Source organism: Anguilla rostrata, chromosome 6 (genome assembly GCF_018555375.3).
Source record: "Anguilla rostrata isolate EN2019 chromosome 6, ASM1855537v3, whole genome shotgun sequence".
Lineage (NCBI taxonomy): Eukaryota > Metazoa > Chordata > Actinopteri > Anguilliformes > Anguillidae > Anguilla > Anguilla rostrata.
Genome location: NC_057938.1, coordinates 23,535,586 through 23,559,313, shown reverse-complemented (window position 1 = coordinate 23,559,313; position 23,728 = coordinate 23,535,586). Strand labels below are relative to the sequence as shown.

At 43.1% G+C, this 23,728-nt stretch overlaps 1 protein-coding gene across 19 annotated transcripts in view; it reads right to left on the bottom strand.

Annotated features, from left to right (window-relative positions):
• Window positions 1-6,320: 6,320 nt before the first annotated feature.
• LOC135256858 (receptor-type tyrosine-protein phosphatase S-like) overlaps window positions 6,321-23,728 on the bottom strand; it is a 191,851-nt gene continuing 174,443 nt past the window's right edge. For all 19 annotated transcript variants that reach the window (XM_064339080.1, XM_064339079.1, XM_064339082.1 and 16 more), the window contains 9 exons: window positions 22,649-22,768; window positions 18,748-18,902; window positions 18,106-18,391; window positions 16,451-16,629; window positions 15,091-15,217; window positions 14,526-14,651; window positions 12,204-12,358; window positions 11,549-11,684; window positions 6,321-11,215 (listed from right to left, as the gene is read on the bottom strand). In XM_064339080.1, the coding sequence (XP_064195150.1) occupies window positions 11,147-11,215; window positions 11,549-11,684; window positions 12,204-12,358; window positions 14,526-14,651; window positions 15,091-15,217; window positions 16,451-16,629; window positions 18,106-18,391; window positions 18,748-18,902; window positions 22,649-22,768 (1,353 nt within the window). In that variant the 3' untranslated portion in view covers window positions 6,321-11,146. The remainder of the gene's footprint in view (window positions 11,216-11,548; window positions 11,685-12,203; window positions 12,359-14,525; window positions 14,652-15,090; window positions 15,218-16,450; window positions 16,630-18,105; window positions 18,392-18,747; window positions 18,903-22,648; window positions 22,769-23,728) is intronic.

Sequence of the window (23,728 nt, the reverse complement as noted above, 5' to 3'; positions counted from 1 at the left end):
TTAATGAAATTGGAAAGTAATTATTTTTGGTTTGGCAATGAATGAATCTGCCTTAGGTATGTCTGTGAATGTACCAGCGTGCATTACCCTATCAAACAGGGACCATGATACATATCCCCTACTACATGGGTGATGATCGGCTGCAGCAAGAGTTTCCTGACTGAACTTGCTTTGGGCATGATATGCTCATTTGGCTTTGGCTTTGTCCTTCCCGGAATGAAAAAAATTCTATTTCACTACCAATCCAGTGCTTTTGTAGTACTGTATGTGTGCAGCAGTATACGCAACATGCGCGTGCCCTTTATTACTAGTGGTGTCCAGTTATACTTCTCCCCTGCTGAATGCAGCTGTATTTTTGATGTGCTTCATTGCCTGTTATTTCCCACACTCTAACACTGTTCATTTATAGCCCCACACTGTCCATTGATTCTCACACAATGAAAAAACATTCTCCACACTCTCTCCTCCACACTATCCACACTAAAAACTGTTTTATAGAATTTTAAGAAATGTTTAAGTACATGGCAGTTTTTAAATATTTGTTATGAAATCAAACATAATTGAATTACTAATGAAGTATGTCATCAAGCTCCTGATTAAATGAATGGGCTAATAAAGTTTCTGAATACAAAATAGTCCTCACAAGCTCAAATCAATAAATGAACCATCAGTGAATAGCACATAAACATGTTTATGATTTGCACTTTTTTGGTTATTCATTTTCACGGGAGCCCATGATTGATCATTGTGTTGGGGCATGAGTGTCATGCCACCAAAATAAATAAATCATAGTGAGACCTAAAATCTTTGAGCAAAACAAGTATGAGGAAAACATTAAAAGATGACTGTGAAACCCAGTGAAAAAGGAGATTGGATATTTTTTACAAAGAGCATTCAATCAACTCAAATAAGTGGCGCAGAGCCTGAGACTCTGAGCACAGTCAGGGTGGATTGGATGAGCAGTTTGTCAATGGCAGTGTTCTCAAACTAGGTCTGGGGGAACGCTGTGTATTCTGGTTTTTGTTTGTCACTTTCTTGATCATTTAAGGTTGCTGAAAACATTAGTTCTTTGTTTTCGTTCTTTCAGAACTTTTTCTTCAACTTGTTACGGTAACACAATGCATACGTTATCTATTTTTTCTCTCTGAATTCATTACTTTTAAGCTCCTTTGATGTAATTGTTTGCAATACAGCACAATAAGCCCAATGCAAACTTTTATTCTTCATGGTATGCATAGCTACAGTATTTCTGACATTAATGTGACCGAAGAGGGTAAATAATCCCTCAAAACATGACAAGCATCTAATTAACAAAAATGAACAGCAAAAGCAAGCATACACAGGGGTCCCCAGGAGTGAGTTTGGGAACCAGTGGTCTTTGGTGTCAAAAGCTGCAGAGAGATCCAGTAGGATTAGAACAGAAGCAGGGATGTTCTCTTGCCGACTGAAGTGTTTTGGTGAAGGACAGAAGGGCAGTCTCAACAGAGTGACTAGCCCTGAAGCCAGACTGGAAGGGATTGAGAAAGTCATTTTGTGACAGGATGTAAGTGTGTTGGTTAGATGCTGCAAATTGCAGGGATTTGCAGAGGAAATGGCAGTAGAGACATTGACTGGTAATTCTGGACAACAGAAGAGACCAGGTTCTGTTACTTCAACAGATCAAAGAAAAAGTTCAAAGCACTCTTTCCAAAATGTCTTGAAGTATTCAGCTATAATGACAGACTCAACCTGAACACAATATCTCAGTTTTCATACACGATTTTCCATCTGTGTATGCATATCACACCTTTTGATAATCTTGCTTGAAGTTTCTGGAAATGCATATCACTGAAATGAACTGATAACTATCTACAATGGTAGTGCCTCACATACTTTGGAAGTACTTTACAGACAGTGACAGGCATAATTTTTTATTAATTATCATGAATAGTATTAGTATTTGACAAAGTATTGCAGACAATTGTAAGAATCCAATATGGTGGATCTAATAAATGGCAATAGCAAAAATGGTTTTCATAAGAAAATATGTGTCTGTACAAAATTTCATACTTTGTTTTATGGTTTTATTGTTTTTTTACAAGTCAAAGTTCGAAAACTTTTGCAGCGTCACAATGATAAAGTCAGTGCCACAATGGGAGTGTGGAACTCTCTCACAGGCATCAATACACATACCAATCTTTGAGGGTTAGAGCATCTGCATTTTATAGCTACATTTCCAAACAGTCTACAAAAAATGGTGGACATATACATAATTCCATTAGCTCACAATTTTCACAACTGAATTTTCTGAAGCATAAATTAGCACAAGTTATCTATTTGTAGATCAAGAAGTTTTAGGGGTGTTGTTTGAGTACCATGTAACATTGCCACTGCATGCTTATTTTATAGCCTAATGGCAGCCATATGTCCCTACATATAATCAGCACATTTGGGGGAATTTGAATGTGCATTGCTTTACATATGTCAAACAATTTTGCTCTAGCATTTGAGGCAGTTATGTCTCCAGGCAAGTGAGTTGATTGCAATGCCCCAATCGTAGTTGTGTATTATACTTTATACAATATAACACATAAATAATCGAAAGGTTGTGAGCTGAGGAATATAATAATACTTGATTTATTCAAGGATAAGGACAAAGCAAATAAATAATGTAGTCATTTCCCCATTTTGTCTTTCACATTTGGGGGTAAGTCGAAAATGGTTCCTATGTAACAATGTAATAAGTTTTTCAAAGTAAAATCCATTTCAACTGATAGCTGTATAATTAACTATTCAAATTCTATTGTGTAGACTATTCCATTCGGATAGTGTATTCAATCCAGTATGTTAATGATTCAGGTATTTGGTGGTAATCTATATTCTTTTTTGTTGGATGATTAAGGACTTAATCAAGGATTTGTGCAATGTCCTCACTGTAATTAACACAACAAGATTTATTATTCTTTAATTTCTTTATTTTTTAATTACAAGATCATTATGGTAGAAATGCATTTTGAACTAGCAACAGTTACTTTTCCCATGGATTGACCTAATGCTGTGCTACAGAGATGTAACTCGAAGTTTAATATTTGTAAAAATCTGTAACCCCGACAGGCACATTGAGCTCAATTATGACAGGTGTCGAAAAGGCAAGACCAGAAGAGAACAAGGTACCTTGATTAGCTTACTGGCAAGTCCTCATTATCATATATGGTACACTTTTGTTTATGATGTGAATTATGAATATTCACGGTCATACATAGTCACACAATTGTTTCCATAGGTTCTGTTTTTTTATTTCCCTACCTCACCCTTCCCCTTCACGTAACTCCTGAGATTTCGATTTGGTGTCCATGCATGCTGTGAAATCATTTTTGTAAGAGTAATGTGCATATAAAGTATACTATAAGCTCATAATGTTTTGGACCAGGATGTATTTTTTTTTTTCTTGATTTGGCTCTGTACTGAACAATTTTAGATTTATAATCAATTTATGCATTTTGATTTCAGCAGGTAGAATTGCCACAGTTTGTACATGGCAACCCCCCCCCCCCTGCATTTCAGGGCCGCATGTTGTTCGGGATATATTTATGCAATTTAAATGAAAGTAGTTATGTTCAGTGCTTTGTCTTTCAGTACATAATATCGTTTGCATGCAATAACTGCCAAAGTTTGTGAGCCATAGACATCACCAGGTGCTCAGTGTCTTCTCTGGTGATGCACTGCCAGGCTTGTACTGCAGTCATCTTCAGCTCTTGCTTTTATTGTGGGCCTTAAGTTTTCTGTTCAACATATGAATTGCATGTTCAGTTCATATTAGGCGAATGATGTGGCCAGTCAAAAAAATTGTCCAGTTTTTTTTTACTTTGTAAAACTCCTTTGTTGCTTGTCTTGCAGTGGGATGGAATGCCATCCAAAGAGTTTGGAGTCATTGTTTGAACGTGAGCAAATACGATGCTTCTGTACAATTCAGAATTCATTCTGCCACCACTATCAGCAGTTACATCATCAATGGAGACAAGTGAGCCAGTACCTGTGGCAGCTATACATGCCCAAAAGCATAACACCATCATTATGGTGAGAATTATTCAGTCATCAACTGTAGAGGTCTTCCAAGGCCTACCAGACACTTTGCTGTTACCAATCTCACTTTCTTCTTTATGATGTTCCAAACAGTTGATATTGGTAAGCCTAGCGTTTGGCCTATGGCTGCTTTTTTTCTTATTTCTCATCCTCATAATTGGCTTTCCTTGCCATAACTCTGGTCCTCATGTTGACAAGCACCAACAACAGACTCAAAAGGTAAACAAAAGCTGAGAATCAAGACTAGATATTGAAAGCTCACTTATACCTGCAATTGAAAGGACCTGAATAATCAGAAACACTTGTGAAACCATTTTCCCCAAATGTTATGGTGCCCTGATATGGGGGACTATGCATAAAAAGTGCAGTAATGAATACATTGTGAAACCAAAGTTATAAAAAAATACTGAAAAAAAAGCTGAGGATCTGCACGTTAAGCATGTTCATTTTTTTAAAATACTAATCTAAAATTGGGGCGTACAGAGCTGAAAAAAATGTGTGTCCCAAACATTATGATTCTCACTGTATGTGCAGAATACTCCTGGGCAAAAAAAATGGTCCAAGCCAAAAATGGCAAAATATTAATTTAATTGGTCTTAACAACAAACCATTGGTCAGGAAATTAGCAAGAATTAAACAAATAGATAAAGTAACTTAGTATGGGATAGGTTTTGCCTTTGATTTCTTTAAATGTTTAAACCTTGTGGGCAAACAGAAAGAAGAGTCAATGTGGTTCCATTCAATGTTGATGGCTTCAAACAGTTGATGAGTAGTTGAAAAATGTTTCCCGTTTAGTGTGTGTTTAATTTGAAACCAAATATTCTCTATAGGGTTCAAATCTGGACTCTGACCAGGCCAAAATATGAGCCTGATGGACTTGTTCTCAAGTCACCTTTTGGTGGTCTTTGCAGTGTGGGCAGAAGCATTGTCTTGTTGAAAAAAAAAATCTGATCGTTCCTCTTCAGAAAACAACTTTTCAATTGTGGGAAGCAAGCCTTTCTGCAATATTCTCCTATATTCCAACGCATTAATTGACTTTTCACAGCAAAGCAGCTCACCAGTACCAGCAGCTGAAAAGGCTCCCCACACCATGACACTTCTTCCTCCATGCTTAACTGTGGTAGAGATGCATTCACTGTTGTATTTCTCACCAGATCTTCGAAGACACCTCTCTGGAGCATCACCATGCAACTTAAATCGTGATTCATCACTCCACACAACTCTGCTGAACCACTCTGAATCAAACTTTCCATATTCTGCCAAAAACTTCATTCTGTCTTTGATGTTTTTCTGAGACAGCAATGGCTTTTTAACACATCTTCTAGACACAAAACCTGCATTAGATAACCTACTGGTTATTGTTCTTCGCAAAAGAGTCTTGTTTTCTGAGGTCTTGAATTCTGCTGTTTTTTTAGGCTTTTTTTCCTGTCTTTGAGGACTGTAAATTTCAGCAGGTGGTCATCCCTGCATGATGAGGCTCTGGGACTTCCAGAACCTTTCTTTCTGACAATATTACCTGTTGTTTCAAAGCGTTGACCTATTCTCTCAATAGCGGACAGAGAAATAGGGATTTGCTCTGCCTTTAGTGTCTTGTAAATTTCAGAATAGCTACAGTTGGCCTGACGAAGATCAGCTATGTGGTTTCTGACAGCAACCCCTGCATGATATTTTGCTTTCTTTGGAGATTTTCTCACTCCTTTACTATGCTACTCACAACACTGCATACTGTAGATCTCTCCCTGCTCTATCAGTCCTGGTTCCATTTATGAGCTTGTTATCAGGCCCTTCATGGGTTGCATTGGGTGTGGCAGATAACCAAATAATGACTAAGAAAAAAAAGCATCCCAGAAGATATTTTTGGAAAATTTTGTACACCCAGACATGTGTTAGTTTGAATTTTACATCAACCATTTTAATCATTATCATGATTCTACCTTTGCGTACAAGAAGACTATATAAGTGAATTTCCCTGTTTCTAGCTTTTCCCCAAACAGTTCACTGCAGCAAAAGTAAACGAGCAAATGGTGGCACAGGAGGTCTCAGGAGTGCATTTGTTTAATTCTGCAAAAATTATTTCACACCATGCAAGGGCATAACACAAAGTTCAGTCCAGACCGCTAAATCTCAGGAGTTATATAAAGGATGTTGAGGGGAAAAAGAAGCCTACGGAAACAATAGGCTTCTATATTGTGTGACCATGTGTGAACCATACACTCATACTTCACCAAACTCGATAAACAGAAATGGACAGACACATGTTCAGACAACCTTTTCTTTAATACAAAGTCAACATATCTAATTACATGGTGTTTTTCAACCAATTACTGTTTGTTAGAAGTAACAATTTGAAGGCGATAGCACTTGGCCCACATACAAAGAAAAACATTTTCATGTGCACACCTGTCATTGGCTGATTCTTTTAATTTTTCATTTTATTTTGGACCTTCCATTGTTACTCTTGGGAAACTTCACAAGATTTTGAACTAACGGAACATGGTCTTGAATTCTGAGGGAATCTCTTAAATTTTAATGTCAGTTAAAAATAAAAATTATGTTCTCAGAATGTCAAAATTCCAGCACACCTAACCACTCAAAGAACCTCTAGCAATGCAGAGACATTCGTTTCTGTTTTTGTATATCTGGCACTGTACTTTTTTCATTGTCTAGCATGGTTCTTGTCTGCTTGAAATTAAATCAATTTTGAATCGATTCTGCATCCTTGAAAGTATAAAGGGGGTCTGATACACTATAAAAATATTCTAACAATGCCATACAACACAAACACAGTTTATCATAGGCAGTGATGAGAACAGAGGCATACAATGCAACCCTTTGTATTCCAGGCTAAACAAATCCTGCAGCACTTTAACTGAGCAAACATTTAATCCAGGCAATGCTGCCAGCCGCAGTGGACTGTGGTACACCGTGGCTTCTCAGGCACTCTGCACATAGCCCTTCTAATTCACGTGGAATTGCCTTTCAGACTTCAGGGTGGGGTGGGGGTGGGGGCAGAATAAAGATCTGAAATGATCTAGCCTGAACCTGGCCTGGGCAGTGGGAGAACCAGCTCCCCACACCTTCATCTCTAAGGTGTACTGACGAAGAGAAGACATTTACCGGTGAAATCACTGTGGTTATGTCCGGCGCAATCTGTGACGAGGCCCTCAGCGTGGCCTGTTTTACCATTCACCACCTGGGGCTTTCTTCAGCTTCCATCACAATGTAGCACATTATGTCGGGGGTAAGCACAGCAAGGGAACCAGTTGGTTCAGAAAAGAAATGAAAAAAAATTATAAAACCAATTTAGCTTAAGGTGAGAGGCTTCTGAAGAACACCAGCAGGTTCACAGATAGCAGCTGATAGTTATATTTCGTATTTCAAAACAAACTGTCAAGTCCAAGAGATTAAAAAAAACAGTATTTGTTTATTTATACACATTCTATCCAGGGTCATTGTTATAAAACAAATGGTTTATGTTAGTACAGACAAATAATAAAAAAGTAGAAATGAAATTAAATATAAAAACAAACTTCAAAGTAGGGCTAAAAAAAGAAAAAAGAAAAAAAAAAACACTGCACTATGAATATTCACCTTGTACAGTAGAATTAGTCTATCAAATACATCATTGATAATACTCTAATTATTAATGAAATTCAATGTTTAGTAGATCAGTTAATCTAGAACTTTAAAAATGACAGGTGTACCAACACTATCACTACTATCAATAATAATATTAACAATAATTATTACAACTCTCCCTTCACAATCGGCAGTTCTACCTAGTGGTAGGAATTAAAAAGGGTTGCAATGGCACTTGGCCAGACACCTCCCTTCATCGTTTCCAAAGAAACGCACGATATTTCCCAAGGTTATGAAAAGAAATAGCTAAAAAAAAAAAGAAGAAATATTTTGTACATGATCAGTTCAAAGTTTATGAGTGGTACAAAACATAAAAATATAAGCCAAATATATAGTAACATTCTGGATGATATAGATCTATATTCCGACTTTAAATATATGTTGTATGTAGGAGCATATATATTTATACAAATATATGTATATATATACATACACAAACACACATTACACTAACCTCTACACTGGAAAAATAGAATGGCTTTTAAAATAATATGAACAAATAAGCATTTATCGTGCTGATGTACAAAATGCAAACAATATTTCTGTAAAAAAAACGTCAGCTGAGCAAGGTTAAACAACAACAAAAATAAGACAACTTTAATGTTTCATGTTAACAATAACAATAAGGCTTTTTTGGAAATAAGAAAGAGACTAATCACAGCTCCATTTATGACTGTTAGTGTACATACCTATTAATATCTGTTCATCACACAAAAGCACTGACCCCCCCAGGGAAACTTTTTTGGGGGTTAGGTATTCAGTTTATGAGTAAAGCAGACATCAGAAAGTGTACACACACATTCGTTCTGATGCCTGGAAGAATGTTCTTTTGTAGGTCGGCAGTCTTCGTGAATTCACGGTCACCACTGCAAGTCACGCATGTCCACTTTCCCAACTGGGAGGATCAGCCCCACTGTAGGCGGTTTCAGCAGACAGAACAAATGAACGCAATGCCATGACCGTCCAGCTGAAAGAGGTAATTGGATGGGTTCCTCGTGTTGTTTTGTCTTTTCATGTCAGTTTTCGCAATAGGTCCCGGGGATCACTGCGTGTATTTGTGCCAGAACTGACCATTAAAAAAGGGGGTGAAAGGTCTTGTGCTGCCGTATTGTGGATCTGTTTGTGGGTGGTGATGCGCTTCCAAATCGTGGATCTGTCTGTGGGCGAAAGGCCTTGTGCTGCCGAATTGTGGATCTATTTGTGAATGTTGTGCTTCCAGATTGTGGATCTTTCTGTGGGTGAAAGACTTTGTGCTGCCAAATCGTAGATTTGTTTGTGGGTGATGCTGTGCTTCTAGATTGTAGATCTGTCTGTGGTTGAAAGACCTTGTGCTGCCGAATTGTGGATCTGTTTGTGAATGCTGTGCTTCCAGATTGTAGATTTGCCTGTGGGTGAAAGACCTTGTGCTGCCAAATCATGGATCTGTTTGTGGGTAATGCTGTGCTTATAGATCGTAGATCTGTCTGTGGGTGAAAGACCTTGTGCTGCCGAATCATAGAACTGTTTGTAGGACAATGTTGTACGACCAGATCATAGATATTTCCGTGGGTTAACGACCTTGTGCTGCCAAACCGTAGATCTGTTTGTGGGTGATGCTGTGCTTCCAGATCATAGATATTTCTATGGGCGGTGGGCCTTGTGCTGCCTATTGTGGGATCCATCTGTGGGTGGAGGACCTTGTGCTGAGAATCTATCAATCCATCCATGGGTGAACAACCTTGTGCTTTCAGATCATGGATCCATTTATGGGTGGAGGACCTTGCGCTGCCCGACCACAGAGAAGCTCCCATCAGGACAGAGAGCAGTCAAACATGATCGTTGTGGTCCTTTCAAGCTTTTTTTTTCTTCCAAAAGTACAGATAGAGCAGGTGTTAGAACACCTATTATGCCAACAGTCTCTGAAATTTTAAAATGGAGAGGTCTAGGTTGGCAGGGCCAAGATGCGAAGGAGCCGCTCAGCTCAAACTCTCAACCCACGCAAAGACGCCTCTGTTAATCACTGACGACCTGGACAGTGTTCATACATGGTTCATACAGTCTAAGTGCAGACCGTCACATTTCCCCATGGTCACGTACCAGTGCAGTGCTGCATTACAGTAAACTATAAAGCAGCATGTTTGGTATAGACACAATTAAAATGAAAGTAAATGATAATATTCATCATAATGACTATCACGGTAACACGTTTGCAAAGGGTGCTGGCTATCATGGGCATATTTGTGAAGACCGGGATTTAGAGCTTGCTCCCAGTCCACACCATTCCAATGTCCTATTGTCCTCTTCGCTACTACAGTCTTGCAGTCACCCTGATACTCCACTACACACCAGATCACATACCAGTGGCACAAAAGGTAAATCATACTAAAAACAGCATCATAAAAAACATGATTATGATCTCTCAAGCTTTGTCAACCATGGAATGATGCCACATCTACACAAACCACTGCCAACAACTCAGTTGTTGGCTAATGTTGCTAAGGAATGAGAAAGTGTCATGACTCAAGTTGCAAGTTGGATTTTGGGTTTGTTTTCAACAAGCCAACAGCTGTGCTTTTCTCTCTGGTTCCTGTAAACGAGCGGCCTTAAAGTTCAGAACTCATCCATAAAAGCGAAACTGGAGTGACACAATTGGCATGGAGTTTTGAGTAAATGAATCAGGCTTCGACACTTCTCTTCCTTGTTTAAGACAAAAGTTTTTTTTTTCTCCACTGGCCCAAAGCACACCTCTTGGCTCTGTGAAATGGGACTGCTCCCCCAGTGATGCAGAGGCCCTTTGTAGTGTCACAAGGTTTGGATTTGCTAAGGTGACAGCGGCTCACTTCTGAAAAGGATTGTGGACTCTTCTGTCAGCCTTTGTGACCAGAACTGTGTGCCCACAGTGGCTACATTGAAGGGCACACAACCCAGATAGCTTCAGTATGCCACAAAACTTGGAAAAATCCTCTGATCTAGTAAAGAAACACTACCTCTATATTTCATTTCCAGCTTCCCACAACCATTTTGTATTTTAGTCCTTTAAGACAGCCTTGCTTGTTTTTCCGTTGTTTTTAAATATCACGTTTTCTTTCTTTATATTTTTTTCAGCAGATGTTCACAAAACACTGTATATCTTCTGCATCTGGACACTTGACTTGAGGTCAGGTTAGCAGTCCAACACTTAATAGTTTCCTCCTTACAGCTTGAGCCACTTTTTGGTTCCTTTACGAGACAGGTCCTGAGAAGGCATGTATATTCTCTGTTTCCACTGTAATACCTTCCCACAATCCAATCAGTGTGCTGTGAGTCCAGACAGAATGTGTTCTTGATTGATGTTGTGTTTTTTTTTTTTTTACTAATTGAGTTCAAGTTTTCATTCGGTTTAGGTTGTTGTCATCAAAAAATTCAAGCAGGTTCCCATGGCTCAGAAGACTGGGGGATAATGGAATCAGTGATGAGATGCTTATATTTATGTTGCATAGTGGTCAAAGCTTCCTAGGTATTCCAGAGCTGCCTGGTAACAAAACTGGTATTCATCCTGTCCAAAAAAAAAAAAACACAAAGTGGACACAGTCAATACTTAAACTTCACAGACTACCTTTTCCACAGCTAAGAATTTTTAACTGCAGTGTTTTATAATAATGGCATAGTGATGTGTAGCATTCATTAACAGTTTCGTAAGTGACAGCTGGCGCTGCATAGAAACACATTTGTGAATGAGTCATGGCCAGAGAAAAGCATCCCACTTGAAGACTTATCATAATCTACAGCACTATGCAAATAAACCAATTGTGTAACGGTACTCTGACCATGAGGACACAGTCCTGTGCAGAGCTTGGCTCAGGACAGTTAGCGCTAGTGAGTCTCTCACCTCAGTCTGCACCATGGCCGGCCTCTGTGTTCGCAGCATCTTGACGGTCTGGAAGATGTCGACCACCCCCTCGTAGCGCATCCTCTCCAGTACGATGCTGAGAGTGATGAACACCCCGGTCCTCCCCACGCCCGCACTGGAACACAAGACATGGGAGCCCACGTGAGACTCCTGGACCATGCAACATTGCTGCTCTAGCACATTCCACGGCACAGCTCATCTGACCCCTTGTTCGGTTATAGCTTTGTCCCCCACCCTGCATTTCACACAAGTCTCCTGCCTCTCTCACAGACACTATATATTGGTAAGCGTTTAGACTGGTAACATATTTTAACCTGCTAACAACCTAAGCTAGCTGGTAGTTCAAACATGTATAACATGTATGGAGAATACATAGCCAACAAGTGATCCTTTCCAAGGTGAGGAAATCCTTTGATATATGGTTGTAACAGATTAAAACTAAGTTGAAACTCTGAACGTTGTCATACGTGCACTATGACAGTTGCCTGAGCAGCAATAATGAAATTCTTCACGGGTACAATGCAACTGTAATCCTCTGTAATGTGAAGCAATGTATCTTTGCCTCGGTCTTGTGGGGTTAGTAAGAAAGAGTGCACTCATGGACTGAGGATGTATGGCTTGTGCTCTGACTCACCTGCAGTGCACAGAGATGGGTCCGTCCTGGCCAAACTGTTCCTTCGTTTTGTGCACCTGCCCGATGAAGTCAATGAAGCCCTCACCGGATTTGGGCACGCCCTGCTCCGGCCAATCCGTGAACTGGAACTGTCTCACCGTCCTGGACTGACCATCCTGAGTGAGAGAGAGGAAGCGAAAAAAGTCCCGCAGGTAAGAGGGCGCTTGCCCCAAATGAATAAGCCTGCCCCAAATTTCTGAAGTTGCAGCAGCTGTTTCTGCTTTTGTGGCTTTCATTGTCAGAGATTAAACACCTTCCATTAAAGGACTTCATGAAAAATGACTCGGTGAGAAAAAAACACAATCGGTGTGGTCCTATGAGAGACTAAATCGTTTTAGTTGGATGTACATATCATTTATAAGTCTGTCAGGTTAGACCCATTTACCGTGAAACTAAATGCTTTCCCTGGGGGTAGATTTTCAAACTATAATTTCAAGTATATCTTCAAATGGTCCTTCCCAATATTCCAAATTTAAGAAAATATGTTATACACATTAAGTGAATGCTGGGCAGTCACAGGTGGCCTCAAAACTTTCCATCAGGCCTACACATTCGCCGCAAGTAAATAGCACCATCAAATTTCTCATCTTGTCGAAAACCAGGACACCAATTCCCCCCACTTCTTCTCTCATGTATCGCTCCAATCAAATCTCTGTTGGTTGCTATTCTTTGGAATAACATCACGGTTAAGGCGCATCTTAATAATGCATGTGGCGTGACGAGCATCTTCATTCAGGGATTAAACAGAGTAATCTGGCCGATCGGTTGAGCACACGATCTAAGATGGATGACTGGAAGGGGAAGCCAGCACGGTGCGACACGCTGGGCAAACAACAGGAGAGCGATCGGCTGGGGAAAACGCATAACAGGCTGCCGCCGCCAACGTGCTCCGAACGAGGCCCAGCCCAGCCCGCTTTTAGCCTCTAGCGCTCTCAGCATCAAACTGGCAGGAATGCCCAAGTGGCCTTCCCGTGTCAGAGCCTGCAGTCACACGCGAGTAATCAGGCGCCGCCGTCAGTTTCCCATCAGGCACCGCACGGCCGCGTGGCCTTTATTCTTCCTCCCAGACAACGGCGTGCCATTGATCTTTTCATCACGTGTGTCGCTGAAGAGCCTCCCCCCCCCCCCCCGCCCCCGCCACCCGACAAGTAATTAAAAGTGAAACAAAAATCAAGAAGGTAAGAAAAGGGGAAAGGGAGCGAAAGGAAATGAGATCACGACCACATGTTGATCCGCGTAACCGAAATTAACCGAACTGAACTGCTCAACCCGGCGCTGAGTGACTAACCTTTTCTCGGAATGAAAGGAGCAGCGCTCGAGTACGGAGTTCCTGTTATTCAGCCGCGCGCCGGCACACCCCTCAGCCCCCAGCCATCCTCCCACTCTCCGCTCGCACAGCTTATTCAGGTCGCCTCTGATTAAAAGGCTCATCCATTCTCATTCTCCGGGAGAGCTACAAATGAAACGCTAGCTGCTCACAAAAAGCAGCCGCTTCTCACCACTTAATCATCATTAGGCCTCGCTAAGATTATTGCTCTGAGTGCTTCACCTTTCTTAGGTTGCCTGCCACTTCCACTGCACAGAAGCACGCGCTGACCAATCCCCTCCGTCCTAGAGGTCGATGTGGGGAGGAGCGTTGGGAGGTAGTGTGCAGTAAAATGCGATAAACCGGCGAACCCCGAGCGAACTATTTTATCTAGGTTGCCTCGCCGTTTCCTTTTCATAGCGCTCTGTTGGCTCCGACGCGAAGCTCCCAGCCTGCTGTTGCTGGAGGACGATAAAACGTTTGGCATTCCCAAGGAAACGCCGTTGCCAAGGCCACAGACAGCGGTTTTTTGACTGACCGCTCGCTGTTTCGCTGCCCTTTCATGAACCCTCCCCAAAGGGCCCGGCGCAAAACCTCCGGGTAAACAAACAAGGAATGAACCGGGGGTTGCATCACGCAAACCAGCAATTACACCGTGTGAGACCTGCGCACCGGACCACTCCCCTCGCTCTCTTTAATTGCGCCCGGCGCTGAATGAGCAAGCCGCTGAGCCGCACCGCTGGCGTAATGCACCCAGCAGATTTTCCAGAGAGTAAAATACTGGTTCACTTCAGCACGGTATTTGCATTCGCGCAATTTAGTATTTCCTTTAATTGCGTAATTAAGGATTCGGAGGAACCAAACACAGAGAAAATGAGTAGGACGCTAGCTGCTGACCCCGGGCGTGTAACGCACTCAAAGAAATGTGCTCACACGTGTGAAGGCCACGATTCTGAGGCTGGGGAGGTAACACTCACCCTGGCATCTGTAACCTTGAACTCTCTCAGGATGTACTGGGGCATGTTGTACTCTGCCATAGGGTCCACCACAAAGTACTGGTACCGGGCAGACCGTTCAGCTGGCCAGTACTGATGGCACTTTTCCTGTGGACACAGACACACACACAGTGAGAAACACACATGCACGCGCACACCAAGCACATTAGTCAGATCCACTAAAATATATCTCCAGGGTTTTCACCTGTGAGCATGCATATGCTAGCCTCTGCTATAAAACCAGAAATTTTGCTAAACTTACAGGCACACATACGGTACCACTGCAATGTTAATTTTGAGACAAAATGAATGCCCGATATATGGTTGCTAAAAATAAACCTACAGTACAACATAAAATGTCCATACAGCGCCTGAATAAAGCCCAAGGTCACTGCACATAACATTTTATACTGCCCTGTCAGAAAAAAAAATGAGGTCAGGCAGCTGAGAATGCACAGTAGTAAATTACAACTGTAACAGAGTTACAACAGAACAGAAGGAAAATTGAACAACATCTGCAGAGCAAGGACAGAAACAAGACACTCACTCTGCCCATCTCCCTCAGCTTGGTCAGCATCACCACAATAGTGGAGTTGTTTTCCCAGAGCATCCTCCAGAAGTCCTCCGTGGTCTCCGCCAGTGGACCCTGTGTGGCGATGTAAGCCTTCTGCTGCCTGGGGCGACACACACACACGCACACACACACACAAGCTCATGAACAGCTGATCCAAGATCAGTTCACTCAAACATAATAAACATCAACCACTATGAAAAGAAAAGGATGAAAATAATTCAGGACCAGCACTTAAGGGACAGGATCACACACCGCACTTTAAGACAGACCACACTGGGAACCTCCGATCACACTGGAGATAAACACAGAGGCATGGTGGCAACAGAGCTATGGTAGTAACAGATGGCATTATTTAACTAGTTTATTAACACAATCAGTAATGAATAATTAGTTTGAATAGTAACACAACATGGTTTTACTCAGGGTAATAACAAACCATGAATCTTCGATTATAAATTAGGAAGGATAATAACAAAACTGTAAAACCAGGGTTCAACAATAATGCTTAGAGTAAAACCAGGTTATGTGATGAGTCAGGGCAAATTCATAATTCAGTATGTCAAATCTCTGTTTGGAGTCGCTAAGCTAGTAGCACAGAAGCCGAGTTGTGCGTGAGAAGTAGAAAAGCTTATGACATAGGCATCATACTGGTTACTGAGACCACTGACCAATCATGAATTAGAATTTTAGGACAGTACTCATTAGTTCATGGCACCTCATCAATTTTTAAGGATGAGCTAAAGCTAAACTAATAAAGTGTAGGAAACTAGCGTATAGCATAGGCAATGCTAATGCTTTCATTTCACCTAATGAAATTTCATTCTTCCACAAAAATGATCATTTTTCAATCTCTTTACAGACTCACTCCATTAACTGACCAAGTGTTAGTAAAATTTTCGCACACTAATTGACTAAAAACACATTAATCTAGCTATCCAACTGCTTGGTACAGAGTAATACTGGGTAGTAATATTTTAGATTTAACCTGCCCAGGGATTAAGGATAAAAATGAGTTCAGCCGCTAATTTTTAAATTTGTGTCTCCAGCGTTGACAGTGACATAGGCACTTTCATGGCAAAAAGTTAAGTATTTGTCTCTATGTGTCACAACTATGAGCTTGGGAAATAACACAACACGAATCTGCAATTAGTAATTAGCTTGGATAATAACACAACATGAATCTGCAAGGAGTAATTAGCTAAGGTAATAACAAAAGGCAAATCTGCAGTGAGTAATTGGGTAGGGAAATAACACAACGTGAACCTGCATTAGAGCCTATGGTGGCTGCAGGGGTCTTTACAGCACTAGACCAGCAGAACTCTCCCCGGCTCACCTGTAACCGTCGATGAAGCTGCCGTTGATGTAGTCCGAGCCCTCCAGTCCCCGGATGGGCTGCAGGCACACGCGCGTGGTCTCATACGGCATGATGTTCACCAGGCGGTTCTTGAACTTGTTGCAGGGGAGGTTGGCGCTGATGAACCTGGACGTGTGGGCCTTTGAGTTGGCCAGGCGCTGTGATGGAGGAGACGGAGGTGAGCTTACCTCACACAGGACAGCTTGGTGACCTTGGCACACCCTAACCTTCAGAACTGTGTGGGTCCGCGCTATGGTACAACATGACAACCCAATTACCACGGCATACCATACAACCACCTTCAGTCATATAAGCTCATCATATACATAAGGTCCTGCTGCTTGTGCTTCATTCAGCATATTCAGCCATTTAAGGCTTTTCCCAGGAGGTGCGACATAGCTCAGGAGGTAAGAGCGGTTGTCTGGCAGTCGGAGGGTTGCCGGTTTGAGCCCCACCCTGGGTGTGTCGAAGTGTCCCTGAGCAAGACACCTAACCCCTAAATGCTCTGGTGAATGAGAGGTATCAATTGTAAAGCGCTTCGGATAAAAGCGCTATATAAATGCAGTCCATTTACCATTTACCCAGGAGAAAACATTTTAATTTCACTTTTTACAATGTTTTGTTTTCCAAAACCTCCACTCAAACAACAATCACCTTCTGATTAATTTTAACTGGCTCTAATTTGACCAACAAAATCTATTAGAATGATCCTGCCTGAATTCGCTGTAGTCATGCTACATGCAAATTTGATTCTTAAGATTCATAAGTGTTTTATTTTAAGTGATGCTTCCCCATAATCTCAGAACTCTCCTGTTATCATTATTGTTACGATGTACCAGATAATCATTTTGCAGTTTCACTTCATCCCACACACAAGGCCAAATAGAGGTCTCAGAAAATAACTTCTTGTCGTCTTTAACAAACATTAAAGTTCCGGCTCAGATTTTAATCATGCATAATGATGTGCGTCTCCTCCGTATCTCTGGATCAGGATGAATATAAACTGCCTCTCCCCGAGTTCCAGCACAGTGTGATCTACCTGCTGGAGATCTCCCAGCCTCCCTGCCTGCCAAAATCACCTTTGATCTCCGTCCACACCAATACCGGGAGGAGCGTGAGTCAGAAAACACATCACCCGATAGCTGCTGAAAAATAAATGAGTGCTTGACACATCGTTACTCATTCCAGGCCTCTGAATAATGAATGAACAGATTTGAGTAAAAACTTTATTAAGCACTAGATAAATGCCCAACAACGCTGCTGCCATTTAATCTAAAACCATTTCATGCCTTTCTCCACTCAGCTCCACTCAAGTTGTTTTACTGTTTCACGGGCTCTCATTAGCCCGGCAATCAGCACGGCAAACTCTTTAATCTCCTTTGCGAAAGCTTCGCAAAAAAAACTGCAAACTGCAATCTGCCCTTACCGCCACCGCTTTATTCCAGTTCCATTAAGCATTTTTCTCTAACTCATTTTGATCTATTGATTGGATGATTGACTCGCTATTGACTTGCGGACCGGTCGATTGGTTGGCTGACTGACTCCTTTTATCGGTTGACTGGACGGCAGATTGACTTGCTGATTGGTCGCCCCGGTTGCTCGGCCGGTCGCCCGACGCCGCTCGGCCGGTTTACCTTGAACTCCAGCTCCATGTCGGTGACGTGCTCGCTGCTCTCCACCTGCGCCAGCTTCTGGATGTAGGAGTAGAGGCTGCGGGCGGCCACCTCCGTGTTGCCGCAGGCCACCGCCTCCAGCAGCGCGTCGTGGATGAAGCTGTACTGGTCCTCCGTCTGCACCATGTAGTTCCGCTGCGAGCGCATCAGCGTCACGTGGCCGTAGATGTCCACCGTCTTCTCGTGCTTGATGCGCTCCAGCATGGCGTCGATCACGATGAAGCAGCCCGTGCGGCCCACGCCGGCACTGGGGGGGGGGAGAGCGGGGAGAAGAGACGGACAGGGTGAAGAGAAGAAAAGAAACGGAAGGAAAGGGAAATGGAGTAAGAGGAAGTGATGAGGTTACAGGGAGAGGGAAACAAGAAGAAAGTTTGGAGGGTAAGAGGGAGAGGGAAAATAAAGCATAATGAAGCAACTTGAGAAAATTGTTGTTCATTCATTATGTGAATAAATGAACAACAATAATACAACATTCCACTGAGAGTTACACTAATTGTACTATACTTTTTTTCTCTTGATTGGCCTATCATTGAAATTCATTGGAATCCACCATTTAAGGGGGTTTGCGTGTAACTGGCGGGACAGGTTGCCGCCTCCTCTGACCTGCAGTGAGTAATGATGGGGCCGGCATCAGGGGGGTTGCACGTCTTCACTCTCCGCAGGAAGGCCAGGAACGGGGTGGGGTATTCCGGCACGCCGTGGTCGGGCCACGCGGTGAACTGGAACTGCCGCACCTCCCTCTTTTCACTGGAGCCGTTCTGGATGGGGCAGGAGGAAACAGCAACACGAATATGGTCACCTGTTGGATGCTCAGCTGAGTCTCTCGTTAGGTAATCGCTCATTAGCACAATCTGTAAGAGCGAGTGGGGTTATAATGTGGTTTAGCAGAAGCAACCACCTCAGACACATCGTCCATTAACCTCAGGAAGCCTGTTCCTTTATATTGCTCATTTGTTGGTAATTGTAATTATTTTTTTGTTTTGCTTACTTACATAAAGCCATCTTTTGTTTTCGTATGTGAATCAATGTTATTCTTTTCTAATGAAGGTGAAAAAATTCTGTTCGGGTCAACCTTGCATTATGGGTAAGAATTCTCTCATATGCCTATTGCAACAGCATTTGTAATGATCTCAAGGACAGCGGTCCTAGACAATGGGGCTTGGAATAAACCGCATCTTTCAAGGGAGCCAGCAGCAACCCCAGGCCAAAGAAGAGAGAAACTCCAGCAGAGGGCTTAATGCTGGTGTTCCATCTTTAATGGAGGGACTGTCAGATCACAGAGAGCAGCCAGCGCAAAGGACAGTAGAGAGTGATGCGTAAACCAGCCGGGGTCCAAAATCAATGCCCGCGTCCTGTTCGCTGATGCTTCTAATTCACGGTCTGCCTCTATCCCAGCCGCTGCATTGTGCTAACTGCAACGAGAGCTATGGGATGCAAGCGGAGCGATGGGTCTGAAGGCTGCTGCCCAAAAGGAAAAGATTTCTCTCAGCAGAAAACTCTCACCGCCCTGCCCTCCGGTGCAGTTTTCCTCCAGGAATCTATTACTCTACATTTCAATACAGTTTAAGCCCGGCTTCGGCTTGCTCCCCAAGCACTCAGCCTCCATTTTGAGTGACACTCAATTAATAGTGTTTGTAAGGTAACCGAAAGGGCCGCTCGCGAGAGGCAGGGAGCATAAAACGCCCCAGTTCCGGGACACACTTTATCCATCATTGCTTTGCACCCGTGGCAACGCTGTCGGTGAGGCGGAACGTCACGTCCAGCTCTTGACAAAGTTGTGGTACTTCACAGTGCAGTTCTTGAAAACCGTTTCTGGCAAGAAGAACACACCATAGTCTTGACTACCATTTCTGGCAAGAAGATAACACCATAATTAAATAATTAAGGCGTTATAGCTAGCTAGTTAGTTACATAATAATTACGTCTGACCAGTTCTTATATTATTACAGTGTAATGTTAATAAAATAATAATAGTTATAACGAGAAGTAGTAATTAAAGTAGAAACTTTGATGCATTAATCATTTTCACTCCCAGACCAGCTTGACAGAATTCTGCTCTTTTGTAAACAGCTCCTTGCTCTCACTTATATAAGGTTTTCTCACTGCAGTCCCTGCAGGCTGTGCGGTGAATAAACACATCATATAAATCTATTTTAAAGCAGCATTAAACCATCTATGACATTCTGATAGGTAAACATTAAATTAACCGAGAACCTAGAAGCCTCAATTTTAAGCCAAGAATTGCATTAATATCAAGGAGTCTGGAGAGCCCTGAACATCCTCTCCTCCTAATTAACATTTGGCATATTTTGTACTGGCCTACCCTAAAACTTTGTGCTAGCTCATGCAAATGTGCAAAAAAAGCAGGTCCAGCAAATTGGGACTGGGCCTTACTGCACTGCTGAAAGGAATAAATGCATGAATAAATACGGCTTGTAATTAAAAGTGAACCGGCCTAGTTCCTGATGTTTCTCTCTTTTTCAGACGCTTGCAGCCTGCTTATGGGTCGCGTGGCTCATGGCATAAATTTCAAAACCCCTTCCACAGAACTCATTCGTTCATGATAGCTGTCACTGCAGAACGTAGATCAAACGAAATGAAAGCGGAGAGAAAGAGTGAGATGGAGGGTGGGCCAGGGACAGGAGCGAGGGTGAATTCGTATGCGTGTGGGAGGGCAGAGGGAGAGAGTGTTGGAGAAGTTAGGGTGAATATGCGCGTGTGTGTGTGTGTGTGTGTGTGTGTGTGTGGAGGCAGAGGGTGAAAGAGAGGGAGTCTGAGAGGACTGAAGGTGAATGCGTATGTGTGTGGAGGAGATGAATGTGGGTGAATATTTATGTGTGTGTGTGTGGGGGGGAGAGAGAAAGAGAGAGAGAGAGAGAGAGAGAGGAGAAGGGAGAGAGAGTGGGGCAATGAGAGAACAGTGCATATGATTAAAATATGACAGAATCCTAGACTTGAATGTAAATAAGAAAGTGAAAAGCAGCCATGTGTAGGCAATACCAGAATCCTTGAAAAGGATGGGGGTGATTAAAAGAAAAATAAATATTTGTTAAATATGTTCCAGAGCCATCCACACAATGATGCTACAAGATATTTAAATCTATCACGGAAAAATAAATAATCTTTATATATTTATTCTACAGCCATTTTCCACGTTAATTCATTTAATAAGGCATATCTGTAAATATATGGTTGAAAAAAAGACTAGACCGAGCAGTTTTTGTTACACTGTATAGCCTAGCCTAGCCTTATGGGCGTTCTGAATGACCGGGTTGGCTAAATGTATTTTTTTGCTGTACTTTGACCAAACACCAAAGAATTCAAAGAAATTCAGTTGTTTAAAAGGTCCAAAGCAGGCCCTAACCTTCAGCACTTGTTACAAAAGTGGAAAATGTCCAACTCCCTATGGAAGAGAGAGAACTTCCTATTTATTTAACTTGGCAGCAGCACTGTCTGCAGCTACAGTTCTATAGGTAATGTCTCCCCTCTCTAAGCATCCTCCTTTGGTAGAGGCTTTTGTACAACACTTGCTGAGAGAGCAGAATCTGCTCCATTCATTGTCTGCCGGGTTATGTAATCGTTATTTACAAACTGTATTTTATGTGAAAGTATGTATATGTTATGTTGTATGTGCATATATGTGTATAATAGTTTAGAGTTTGATTCATAATGTATTTATTTGTTTGTTTGTGGTTATTACTGTTGTTCTCTGTAACTCTTGCTTTGACAACACCGTACATGTCATGCCAATAAAGCACCTTGGAATTGAAATTCAAATTGAAAGTGAGTGAGAGTGAGAGAGAGAGAGAGAATTAGAGAGAGAGAGAGAGAGAGGCGGCAAGGGGATAACAGTGCATACGATCAGAATGTAACCGAATCTAAGACTTCATTGTAAATAAGGAGAGCAACAAAAATATCGGTAAATATATGCTGGACGAGCGCCAGAGCGAAACCTGGTCTCAGAACACTGTCTCCTCGCCGCAGGTTAAACGCTCAGACAGTTCTGGTTCACCTCTGGCCCGCGCTTCAGATGGAGGGCGGCAGCCTCCGAGCAGGGACGCTAACGCGCTCCCATCTGTGACTGCAGGGGAAGGACAGATTTTTCCTTCTCTCCCGCCGCGCCGGGGGAACGGACAGAATGCCAATTACGTATGCATGGCTTTCTTTTGCTCACTTAGCAAAGTGACTCTCGTTGGCAGACGGGCATTAAAAGATGATGGGCCGCGCACGGCGGCGAGGAGAGCGGGGAGGGTAGTCGGGAGGGTACGGGGGGGGGGGGGGGGGATCATTTAGAGCGACGCAGACGCGCAAGGACGGGCGGTTTCCTGTTCGTCGCGTCCTCCGCTCCTCCATCGTCTGCGTGCGCGCGTGAGCAAGCGTGCGCACGTCATGTACTCGTTAGCGGAGCGGACGTGGCTGTCGCCCCGCGGCGGCGGCGGCAGGCGGCGTTCGGACGACGAGCGGCAGGGGGACCGTAAGCGAACTCGGGTTCCTCCGGGCCTACCTTGTGCAGGGAGAAGGTGCGCACGCTGAAGGTGGCCAGCTCGATGGTGTCCAGCAGGGTCACCTGGGTCATGCCGTAGGTCTCCGTGCCGCGGCTGGGCCAGTACTGGTCACACTTCACCTGCGGGGGAGGAGTCCCAAAGAGAGAGTCACTGGGCGGCGTGGTCACGGAGGGGGGAAGGGCGGGTCTCTCAAAGGATGGAAAGCGCAGTCGGGGAGGTGACTGTTCTCGCAGGGAAGAGCGATCCTGCTGGGTAGAACAGCCCGGCTCCAGCCCACGCGGTTTTCTCACCGGCACCTCGCACACACACACACACACACACACACACACACACACAACCACATTCACCCGTGTGTACGTGAATGTGGAGATTGGCAGGATGGGTGGGTGGGTGCGCGTGTGTGTCTGTGTGCAAGCGCGAGTGTATGTGTATGTGTAGCTGTTTCAGCGTCGACTGCGGCATTCGCCAGCATGCGCTCACACAGAGTCCTTCATGCTGCTCTCCCTCTGCCTGTCCGGGCTCACACACAAACCCCTCCCTCCCTTTCAGATGTTGAGAACAGAGCGGTGGAGAAAGAGAGAGGAATATTGAAAATAACCTTCACCTTGCCATCATAAGCCTGACAATCAATCAACGAGGAAAAATATTTTCGCTCCAGAGGAGTGCTGTGTGAGGCTAAGCGGCTAACTGACGTTAAGAGCGGAATGGCATTTTTCTGATCTTTTTGATGCAAGCTTGACAGGCATGGCTACAAACGGCAAGTTTGATGGCCTCCCAAAGTTTACTTCAATCCAGACCAGCAATTTTGATTACATCTGGCAGGGTTTTATACAGCTATGCTCTCATATGTTCATTATGCTCCTGCGGTACTATTCTACATCATACTCAAAGAGCAAGGGTGGAAGGATATATAAATAAATCAGTATGAGGCGCGAAGCGTCTGAGCCCGTTAAGAAAAGGTCCCTTTATGCAGAAGGCTTCGCTTTCTGGCTGGCCCGAGCAGCAGGGGAGCCTTGTCCTCACCCTGCAAAATGGGCCAGGCTCCAATTCTGCCATACGGACGGCCAAGTTGGCCTGTC